General features: G+C 47.7%; 1 protein-coding gene across 3 annotated transcripts; it reads right to left on the bottom strand.

Moving 5' to 3' along the window:
* Window positions 1-1,489: 1,489 nt before the first annotated feature.
* Window positions 1,490-6,833, bottom strand: LOC127294034 (glycerophosphodiester phosphodiesterase GDPD4). Of its 3 annotated transcripts, XM_051323775.2 has the most exons (9): window positions 6,526-6,830; window positions 6,334-6,420; window positions 6,126-6,223; window positions 5,201-5,261; window positions 4,867-4,947; window positions 4,603-4,695; window positions 3,786-3,875; window positions 2,029-2,156; window positions 1,490-1,953 (listed from the first exon to the last, which is right to left on the bottom strand). In XM_051323775.2, exons 1-9 carry the CDS (start codon window positions 6,730-6,732, stop codon window positions 1,788-1,790), a joined length of 1,011 nt encoding a protein of 336 aa, XP_051179735.1. In that variant the 5' UTR covers window positions 6,733-6,830; the 3' UTR covers window positions 1,490-1,787. The 3 variants fall into 3 exon arrangements, with proteins under 3 accessions (XP_051179735.1, XP_071674906.1, XP_051179736.1); XM_071818805.1 differs by lacking the exon at window positions 3,786-3,875 and having other exon boundaries at window positions 6,526-6,833; XM_051323776.1 differs by lacking the exon at window positions 4,867-4,947.
* Window positions 6,834-11,555: the final 4,722 nt, after the last annotated feature.

Genomic DNA, 11,555 nt, shown 5'->3' with positions numbered 1-11,555 from the left:
TAATTGAGATGCAATCCCTTTGGATGCAAAAAAAATTTGCATTGGTTCAATTACTACAGTAAGACAAATACGTACATGTAAATCTGGTCAACCATTTCACATCATGTAGTGAAAGTATGTGTAAGCTAGTACTTTCATATATCTTGTCCTTTTGTTCATTAAGTGACTTTGTGAAAACAGATTGACTGGTCAAATTTTTGCACGGTTAAAATTTCTTTTCTTAGAGAGGTTTAAATCGTATTTGTGCTAACACATCGATCGGCTGTGTGAGTTAGATCTAAACTTGAACTTGATGCAAAAGGGAAAGATCTACACTGAAACTGATGCCATTTATCTGTAGCTTTAACCAAACGGTAGACTTAAGATCTATTCATACTTCTTTCTTAAAACGTGTGCATGTTCTTGGCATGCAAAGTTTTAAAAATCTACTGGTGTCTCTGTCACCCCATGGTTGATCTAGTCCTGAAACTTGGCCTTACTATACATAAAACTAACATAGTAAAATGGGACGTCAGACCAGATTTGTGGAGGTTGGAACTTGGAAGAAAACACAACAAAGGAAACCATCAGAGCACCTAAGATCAAAACTAAACCAATCGGTTGTGTGCGCCTACATGTTGTGTACTTATACCAAGTGCATAGGACGACCTGTGAGATCTACAGAAATGTGTCGGTCATCCGGACTAGACTAGATCGCATTATCTCGAGCATCTCGCTAAACGAGAAAATCACATGGGCAGGTAGAGAAAACATGAAAGATAAAACCTAGCTAATCATGTAAACAAGTAAGAACGTTTCTCTCTAAGCATAGGAAGGAACAACAGGTAATACGTAGAGAGCAGAAACTAACTGACCTTGGCAATGGAGGATTGGAGGCAGGGAGAGATGGAGAGCGGAGTATCCAGACTTTGCTCAAACACACGGCTCCTCCTCTCCTCGGGTGGAATTTGTACATGAGGAGCGCTACTAGGAAGGAAAGAAAAGCAGGTGGGATGAGAATTATTTCCCGCTAGCTGTTAGGCGAAAGCGGCAACTTTTAATGGATGTTTATTTTTTGAACTAATTTAATGGATATTTTTGTTTTGTTTTTCTTTCTATAAAAGTTTTCTGCTTGCTAGCTTTGACTTTATTTGGAAGAAAGGCTATTTTTGGTTTCAAGCTAATGCTGTAAAATAAGGACTGAGTCGAGTAGACTAAGGTTGGAGAGCCTGCCTGGCCTTGATGTTGACCAAGGTCAACGGGCACAAGTGAAAATGTTGCTTTTTTTTCCTCGAGAAGAGAATCTTGCATTCACAAGTGGATGGCATGCATTTGGTTGAGTTCTTATGAGGTGTGTAGGTGCCCAGCCGATTTTTCCGGGGTGTCCATTTGGATTTGCAATATTTCCATGTATCCTAGTGCTCTCATTTGCACATGCACATGCAGGTGTGCTCAGTACAAAATTAACGAAATATTTATATTTATTCTAGTCTACATATTGATGCGTCAATGACAAAAGCATGATTCCATTATGTATAGCTAACATTACATGAGGGCGAGAAGGTTATCTTCCATTACATGTTAGCATTGTCATATCCTAAAGAATATCTTCCAGCGGTTACAGGGAAAAGGAAGAGCAAACGTCATCATGGTGAGATGAATGGCGTAACACTTGAATCGTAAAAATGAGTTAAAATCATCTATGCTACTGGTCAATCTCCATGGGAGAAAAAACTCCTTTCAGTTCTACTCTCGTATCATGCAGATAAAAGCAGTCACTGGAAATGCGATGAGGCTTATGGCCGTCACTATGCGAAGGCAATGCCATCTTCCATGCATTCTGTTCTCATCTCCTGCATCAGCTGCTGCAGGAGTGAAGGGTTGCTTGTCACAATTGCATCAACCTGCTCATACAGCATCCTCTTCATGGAGTCGCTATCGTCAACAGTCCATGCATAAACTTTTCGATCATTTCTGTTTCAAAACCCAGCAGCTCAGTTAGTTGTCAGACTAATTCCATTATCTAATTTCGAAAAGAAGAGACATTACCTGTGCATGGTCTTCATGAGCTTCCCATTGATCAAAGTATGATATACACCAGCAACTTTAGCCCCTTCAATCCTCACTAACTCTGTTCTTCTGCCAGTTGACCAATCAACCATGACAATATAGCCAACCTGTAACAGATAAATAGCATGGGTGAGTTAGGGCATCTCCAACACGGCGACCCAAACCGGACGCGTTGGCCCATCCGGATGGGCCGTTTGGGTGGCCGCGCGGACACACGGACCTGGCCATCGATCCGTTCGGGTCGCGCACTGCGCCCAACACACGGACGCACCGCAAAAGTCAAATACAACAAAAAAAAAATGAAAACAATTAAACCTAAAACATATTTCATTAAACATATGCCATATTTTGGGCAAATTTATACATATGCCTTATTTTGGACAAATTTAAACTACAAAAGAAAGCCCTTTATATGGGCTTTAAACTAAAAATATATATAAAACCCTAGCCTAGGGTTTGAGGAGGACGAGGTGGCCGCCGGTGCGCCGCCTAGTCCCTGTGGACCTCATCGCCGTGGGCGTCGATGACGTCCCTAGGCGGCGATGCGCTATTGTGGCTCGAGCGCGCCGGGGACTCCGGCCACGGCGACCACGGGGCCTCTTCCCAGGCCGAGTGGGGGTCCGGAGCCACCCGCTGCTCCACCGCAGCAGCCCGTAACTCCGCCTCCTCCCTGAGGCGGAGATGCCTCTCTTGCTCCGCCAGGTGCCTGGCCTCCTGGCGCTTGTCCTCCTCGCGCCGGCGCCTGTCCTCCTCGCGCCGGCGCCTGGCCTCCTCGCGCCTGGCCTCCTCCTACCGGAGCCTGGCCTCGTCGCGCTGCCCCAAGGCCTCCTCCTCCCGGCAGGCCTGGCCGAGCAACACCTAGGCCTCGGCGTCCTCGACCGCCGGCCGGGCCTCCTCCATCGCGGAGGTGCGGATCACCGCCGCGAGATGCGGGCACTTGGCCTCCTCCTTTGAGCGGCGCGCATGTCCGGGTCGTCGTCCTCCTCCGGCTTCGGCACCAGCGGCGCGGGTTGCGCCAATGCCGCGCCGACGCGGCCGGCCTCTCTGATGTAGAGACCGCCGCGGTGTCCGGCAGCCCTCAACGCCGGCGCAAGACGGCGGCTGCTGCTGGCCTCGCCGTCATTGGCACCGGGAGCAAAAATCCTCTTCGGGCCCATGGCGGCAGTTGCGAGCGCGTGGGGAGGTGGACTGGAAGTGGGGAAGTGGACTGGACAGAGACAGTCCCCTCCCAGTCTACATTTAATAATAATCGCGCCCCCCGCCGACAGCTGGCCCAGGGAGGCGAGCACACGTACGAGGACGCCGCGTGCCATCCGCGGCCACGCAAACCTGACCCAGATTTGGGCCGGGTTTGGGTCATCCCAGACACAGCGGCCATCCGCATTTGCGATGCGTGGCCGCGTTGGGCCGCGTTTTTGTCTGTTTTGACCCATTCGGACGGGCGGGCGCGGGATGGGTCGCCGCATTGGAGATGCCCTTATATAACAGTGCTGGTTGCAGCTAGGGGTGGGCAAACGAGGTTTCACGGTTTGACCGGTTTTAGCTTTAATTTTCCCGCTCTAAAGTGGAAGTGGAGATTTAATTTGTGAAAGGAAATGAACTACTCCCACTAACCGGTTTGAAACGGTTTCCACCGGTTTCAATTTTGCACACCCCTAGTTGCAGCCATGTAGGCATGGATAAAAGACTAGGATGCGGTTTATTGTATTTTCTATGGAAAATACAGAAAAACTCACCATAACATCTTTTGACAGGTTGATGACATCTCTTCCTATGTTGTCACTTTTTGACCAGATTACACAATTTGTGCAGTTTGTTCTCTTGATCTGCAAAGAATGTAAATGATATTGATGAAACATGTTTTAGCAAACATGCTGAAAAACTACGATATTTTGGGCAACTATGGTGAAATGATAAATAAATGAAACTAATAAGCAAATAAAGAAGTGCACAACTTTAGTTAGATGAATAGAACAATAGACAATTTTGCCATGGATGAAAATGCTAATTTTGAGAAGATGTGACCAGGTAGAAAATATCAAACTACTGTAGCACTTCCACCATTGCACAAATCACATACTAAAATTAACAGGCTCCTTTCCATTTAACCTGTAGAAACCGATGATACAGATATGATATGAACATGTGATGAACCAAGACTTGCATTTATTTATCATGTAAATGATGTTGATGAAAACATCATTTAGCAAACATGCTGAAAAACTGCGATATTTTGGGCAACTATGGTCAAATGATATGCACAACTTTAGTACGATGGATAGAACAAGAGAGAATTTTGCCACGGATGAAAATGCTAATTTTGAGAAAAAAAAATGTGACCAGGTAGAAAATATCAAACTACTCTAAGCACTTCCACCATTACATAAAACACATACTAAATTAACAGGATCCTTTCCATTTAACCTGTAGAAACCGATGATACAGATATGATAGAACATGTGATGAACCAAGACTTGCAGATAAAGGGAATAGCTTATGCTATTTGAACCACCTATTTAAGGACAAGTGAGAAATGATCTACATAGCACTTACAATGGACAGTACATCTTCAGCCAAACCTTTGTCAAATGAAGGAGGCCCAACTTTGATATCCAGAATCACTTGTCTTGCAGATTGCGCTATCAACTACAAGAGGTGAAAGACTCAGTACCACACATATCAATGAATTCATACTCGTGTGTTTCAAACACAATCCACCAATAGCAACATTTACATGAGCAATTTGAAGGTTAAACGGATTACAAGGATTACTAATGAATAATTCCAACAACACAAACTCATTAGACAGATGCTTACTGCAAGAGCATCTTCTACTTTGGGAACTTCCTGGTTTTGAACTGTTCTTGATAGCTGAAACTTTGTGGACAATGCTTTTATCTACGAAGACTAAAAGGTCACTTTGTTAGTGTGTTCCATCACCAAAGTCAGCCGATGATCATGATGTGCTTCAGGAAACTAGGACTGAATATAATAAATGCAGCTACTTCACAACACACACTTCAAGTTGAAACTATCACTTGACTGGCTTCGTTTAGCACAGCTACAATAATGAAACACCACTTGCAATTTATGAACCGAGACAAACAAATTTTGTACTTGACAGATAGACTAAACAAATAAATAAACTCACCTCATGAGCGCTCCAGTGGCCAACTTTTGCTGTAGAATTACCAGACATTCTTTGCAGATCCCTGACTGTGTCAATTTCGAATCAAGTCCATGATATATTATTACAACAAAAGAGAATTAGTACCATGCAAGCTACTGCACTTCTGTTTGAAATTTTTTGCTTTTATTTATAAGTTATCATTTATTTGTGTTACATTAACAAATAGTGACTAGTGTTTGTGGATGGAAGCATCAATAATGATAAACCTTACAACAAGAATATATTTTGGGTTCCCATGTCTTCTGTAAATGACTGTTAACAGGCCCATTACCAGAAGGTGAAACCCTTTGATGGTTATGGAAGATAATAGGAAAAATATACTAGCATTTCGGAAAGAAAGCAGTCATATGAAATTTAGTACGAAGTAGAGTTTTCTTGTAACAACAACTGAAAATAATAGTTGCACTAGATGACCTCCGAAGTGTCAACACATCAATAATATGTGAGTGTGACCAAACATCCAAGTGCAGAGATAAGGTGTCTAGTTTTCCATCCAGTACACTAAAGGGTTAAACCACTAAAGTAGTGGTCCATTTTCCAGTTAGCTGTTCCGCAACTAAGCGACAGTACAATGCATGAAAAAATGGTAAAATATAATGGATCCAACCTCGAGTACAGTCTGTGAATAACAAATCAAGCAAACTATGCCATATCAAATGCTATAAAAACATCTATATAGCGCATCTATTAGTATTGGAATTTATAACCGCTTTCATCAGTTCCATTACGTTATCTACGTTCACGGATACATTCAACAAATGCAACAGTTCTTACTGAGTTCAGCTACTGAAACCAATCAACAGTCCTGTTTGCAGTTCAGGTTCCACATAAACTGCAATGCTTCAGGTAGATTCTGCCGCTACAGCCAGGCAGCAATTCAGATTACCTGTCATGGATGGCGAAGAGCGTGCCATCTGAGGACCTCGACACATCCACCTCCACGCAGTCTACGCGAGCGTCCAAAGCCATCCTGAAGGCGTCCATCTGAAACCAAGAACCCGTCGGCACATTTCTCCACCCAAATAGATACTAGATAATTATCATCCGGTAACAAGTTCGCCGAGAATCAGGGATCGCGGCGATCTACCACCCACCGAGTTAGGGAATGCGTTTGCCGAGTCGCCGCCGTGCGCGCACACCATCGGCGGGCTCGCGATCCACCCGCAAGTCCTCTCGCGCATCTGTGAGACGCAAGGCGCGATAGAAAAGTTAGAACCGACGCGTGACAGATGAACGCATCCGGAAGGGAAAGAGATCTCGAAGGGTGGACTGGTGCGGGGACGCACGCGGTGGAAGCGGCGGAGGCGGAGGTGGAAGAAGACCGGGGCGACGAGCGAGAGGGCGGCGAGGAGGAGGAGCAGGCGGAGGAGGCGGCTGGCCGGTAGGAAGCGGCGGAGGCTGCGGAGGAGGGTGGCGTATGGCGAGGCCCTCTTGGCGGCGGGGAAAAGGGGGAGCGGCGGCGGCTGCCGGCCGAGCCCGAGGAGCCCTCTCATGCTACCTCTCTTTCTCCCTCTCCCTCTCTCGCCGGTTCGCTGCTCTCGTCCTCACTTTCTCTTGACCCTGTGTGTCGTAATGGAGTTTTTCTGGCTCCCAACTCCCAAGCTCTGGTATTCCCTTCATACTAAAAACTCGAAAATAACATTTACAAGTTTCAAAAAAATCCTAAGGCCTCGTTTGGCATAGTTGAAGGCTTTTGAAGTATTCTCCGGCCTCTGGTATTCTCTTGAAGGCTTTTGAAGTATTCTCTGGCCTCTGGTATTCTCTGGCCTCTGGTATTCTCTTGAAGGCTTTTGAAGTATTCTCTTGATCCTAAGGCCTCTGGTATTCTCTTGACCATTTTTTAGCAAAGGTCATGCCGAATTTTTTGTTGGTATAGTTGAAGGCTTTTGAAGTATGATCCAATTGACTCTCTGATCTCCAGACAAAAAATGTGTCACCTGTTGGTATAGTTTAATAAGATACTGCTTCATCTGCATGTGTATGCTGCCTAATGCTGTCACATCTACCTTTGTTAGCATGTTCCTAAAACACTACCTGTTTTCTTTCTTTGACTAATAGTAATTCCAAATACATGGCAGAAGCACGTAGCTAGCGATGTCGTCTTCTGCAGACCCCAACGAAGACGTTGACGGGTCTTCTCAGCGGAAGTTGGATGAGCACTACAGGCTCATGGTCTCGGATCAGCTGGAGGAACTTCCAGGCAGCGATGACGGGTCCTCGGAGGAGGGGGATGATGAGATGGACAACGATGGTGAGGATGAGAGGGCCGCTGCCGACGAGACCACCGATAGTGGCGTTGCCGGGGGTAGCTCGGATACTACTACCGAGGCCAAGAGGAAACGGAAGCAGCGGCGCCCAAACAGGGTCGGCACCACTCGCGACATAATCACCGCGGTGGACGCCAAGACCGGTCTTCCTACTGAGCCCAAGCACGTGGCGAAGGGGTACGGCCTCCAACTGGGAGCAATCCTTCGGGACGTCGTCGACGTCAACGAGACGAAACTCCGAACCAAGAAGAAGCAGCATCTGCATGCCCAACTCCTTGCGCGGCTGCACGCACGGTATGAGTTCCCTGTGGAATACAGGAACGAGGATCCCAAGGATAACATCGTGAACAGACGAGCCCTCTCTAAGTTCTCCAAGAACCTCAGCGGTTATAAAACCATGCTGAGGGGGATGCTTGGTGACAATGAGACTTGGGAAGAGATCCAGCGCCACTTCCCGCGGATGACGCTGGAGCAGTATAATAAATTCTTGGAAAACGAGGAGCTCGAGTACACCAAACGACAATCGACACAGGGGGAAGGAGTCGGCGGATAAGAACATCGGTCACCACAATCTCGGTTGCCGTGACTTCGAAGGCAAGCAGCCGGTATGGGACAAGGAGGACCAGGCCTACATAAAGGCTGGCCTCGAGCCCCCTTTTGCCAAGTACAAAGACCCACTCTTCAGGGCATATCTCAGGTCCCGATACCATAGAGAATTGGCTGGGAAACGTGTCACGAAACCTGATGTGGTGGTGGGAGTTGAGTTGGTCGCCGACGAAGGTGATGGCACTAGAGAAAGCGATGGTAAGCAATTTACCAGCTTATTAATTTGATACTGCTCACCAAGTCCATTACATTCTAAAATTGTTCATGTTACTTCGGCGATTGACGGAACAAGCAGCCGCCGAATCAGCTGGCTCCTCGTCCCAGACGTCGACGGGCAAAGTCCCATGGGACACGCCTTTTATCAGGGGTCTGAACACCGTGAAGGCGCGGCCGCTTTTGGACAAGCCCCACCGTGTCCCCGGCGCCGGCGGAGGTCGCAAGCTTGCCGACTATGGCTTGGACGTGCCCGCAAGCACTAAGGAGTCGCGGCAGGCGCAGAAGGACCGGGAGCACGAGGCTCTTCTGAAAAAGGTGGCCGACTTGGAAACAACCATGGAGCAACGCGTCGGTCTGAGGTTCGAGCAACGAGTCGGTCGAGGTTCAGCAACGCGTCGATCTGAGGTTGCTAGCAAGGTCGATGACGCGGTGGCCACCAGGGTCAATGAAATCATCCCTGATCTTGTGCTGTCGATGAAGAATTACTTCGCCGGCGGCCAAAAGGGACCGATGCCGGTTATCAGCCTAGGCGCCAGCAACTCGGACAACCGGCCTCCAACTAGACACGCTCAATGCACACCCAACTTGGTGACTCCACCCGCCGGCAATGTCGGCGCTAGAGAGGATTCGCCGGACCTGGGGCGCCACAGTACTAGCCCCTCAGTCACCTGCACGCCTGGCCTCGGTCCTTCAACGCGAGCCGAGCTCGACGCCCTCACGGTAATTAATTTAGTCTCTCAAGCTCTACAAATTAGTTACTCTGTCGTCGCCCCTCTCTGACCTACACATGTTTTCACAGGAGAACGCGAATCCTTGCACCTTGCTACTGAATGTGGACAACAAGTTGAAGGCTGTAGCGAGCGGCAGTGTCATCCTGCCAACACAGCGGATTTTCCACTGTGTCAGTGAAAGAACATTTCCCGCCCTTTTGGGATTTTCCACTGTTTCGCGGAGTATATTTTTATGTGTGTTGATATAGATAGGTACAAGCCATCAAAAATTATGTTGGATCGGTGTATTGGTTTAGCTGTTCTGAAGTTCTGCAGGTTTTCTGTGTCTGGCGGAAGTTCCGGCCTAATCTGGCGGAAGTTCCGGCCTGACTTTTTCAGCAGAAGCTTCTCAGCGCCGTCTGTGCTCAGGTTTTCTCTTCAGGACCGGAAGTTCCGGTCGAGTTGGCCGGAAGTTCCGGTCAGCGGAACTTCCACCCAACTTCCGGGCAAGTTCCGGAATTCCAAGTTTGTGGCTCAGTATAGTCCAGTAAGGTTTTCGCAAGTTTTCGGAACTTGGCCGGAACTTGGCCGGAACTTCCGGCCACCGGAAGTTCCGCCCAAGTTCCGCCCCTTCTTTTGCTTTGCAGGAAATTTATCAAAGGCGGAAGTTCCGGCCCGAACGGCCGGTACTTCCGGTGGAAGCCAGAACTTCCGGCCATCCTGGCCGGAACTTCCGGTGTAAGTGGGATTCGTCCCCAACGGTCAGATCTGAAAGCTCCACCCATATAAATAGCTTTCTTCTCCAAAGGGACAAGTGGCTCAATCATTGCAAGAAAAATCTGCCAAGCTTCACCACCATTAGAGCCACCTCAAGAACACAAGATTTGCAAGATCTCCTTCCTCCCCCAACCAAAGCTCTTGATCTTTGGGGATTCGAAGGAGAAGACACCGATCTACATCCTCACCGAAGCGTTCTTCATTTCCCCCTCTCTTGTTTGAGGGATCTCATGCTAGTGTTCCTATTTGGTTCCCTAGTTGATTTGTGTTGATGTATTGTTGTTGATTGTTGTGTTGTAACAGATTTGGGAGCCTCCAATTTGGTTGTGGATGTGTGCCCCAAGAACCTTGTAAAGGCCCGGTTTCCGCCTCGAGGAAATCCCTTAGTGGAAGTGGGCTAGGCCTTCGTGGCGTTGCTCACCGGAGATTTGAGTGAAGCCTTCGTGGCTGTTGGTTTGGCTTTCGTAGCAACCACACTCCTCCAAACGTAGACGTACCTTCTTGCAAAGGAAGGGAACTACAGGAATCATCTCCGTGTCATCGCGTGCTCCACTCTCGGTTACCTCTATCCTATTCTATCTCTTATATTGCCTAGCTATATCTTGCTTAGTTGTTAGCCTTGTCATATAGGTAAATTCACTTAGTTGCATATCTAGAGAATTTACCTTTTGTGTCAAGCCTAAATTGAAAAAGAACTAAAAATTGGTTAGCACCTATTCACCCCCCCTCTAGGTGCGGCATACGATCCTTTCAATTGGTATCAGAGCCTCGGCTCTTATTTCGGGCTTAACCGCCTAAGAGTATGCCGGACGATGGACCATCGGAAGGGGAGACTAGGCCGGTCACCATGGAGGATATCAACTCGTTGAAATCATCCATGGATGCTCAAATGGAAAGCATGAGAAAAATGATTTCCGAGCTTTTGGCTCCTCCCCGTCCCGTGGCTCCCACCATAGAGGTTAATATCACGGATGCGGTTGTAGAGGGTGATACTTCGGTATTACCCTCCGCTACCACACCCATGGATGGTGATAACTCAAACACTGACAAACCCCCCCATTGCATCTCCCAAGGGAACTAGTGGAAGTGAGAGCTACAATCGAGTACCTCCACCTTTCCAATCACCCGATATACCGGTTCCCCATCCTCATATAAACATCCGGGGCGACCCACCAAAGTTTTCCGTTAATGATTACGATACTTGGCAATTTGAGTTTAGCTCTCATGTTCGCAGTGCCTCCAATGAACTTTGGAGAATCATCGAGGAAGGCTTCAATCCTTACAACCCCAAGAAGTTGACTAGAAGAGAAGCGGTTGATAGTCAACTCAACAACACCGTCTTGCACATGATTCAAACCGCCGTGGGGACTAAGGAGTTGACTCGTGTTCGGCATTTCACCACCGCCAAGGATGCTTGGGATGCTTTGGCCGCGAGTTGCATTGGAAGCGAGAGCACAAGAAGGAACAAGTATAATGCTCTTCGGAATAAAGCCGAAGGATTCATGAGGCTTCCGGATGAAGATCATGAAGACATGTATGGAAGACTTCTCACCGTTGCCGACGCCTTCCGGATTGTTGGTGCCTCTCACATTAATGACTCTTGGATCAAGGAGAAGTACATTGAGCGCATGATGTCGTTCGAGCCTATTGATGTCAAGACACTTGTCGGAAGAGAATGCTATGCCTCTCTCACCTCTCAACAAGCCGTGCACGAGATGCAAGCTCTCAAGGTGCTTGAGC

This window comes from Lolium perenne, chromosome 4 (genome assembly GCF_019359855.2).
Source record: "Lolium perenne isolate Kyuss_39 chromosome 4, Kyuss_2.0, whole genome shotgun sequence".
Taxonomy (NCBI): domain Eukaryota; kingdom Viridiplantae; phylum Streptophyta; class Magnoliopsida; order Poales; family Poaceae; genus Lolium; species Lolium perenne.
This window is presented reverse-complemented; position numbering and strand designations above follow the sequence as displayed.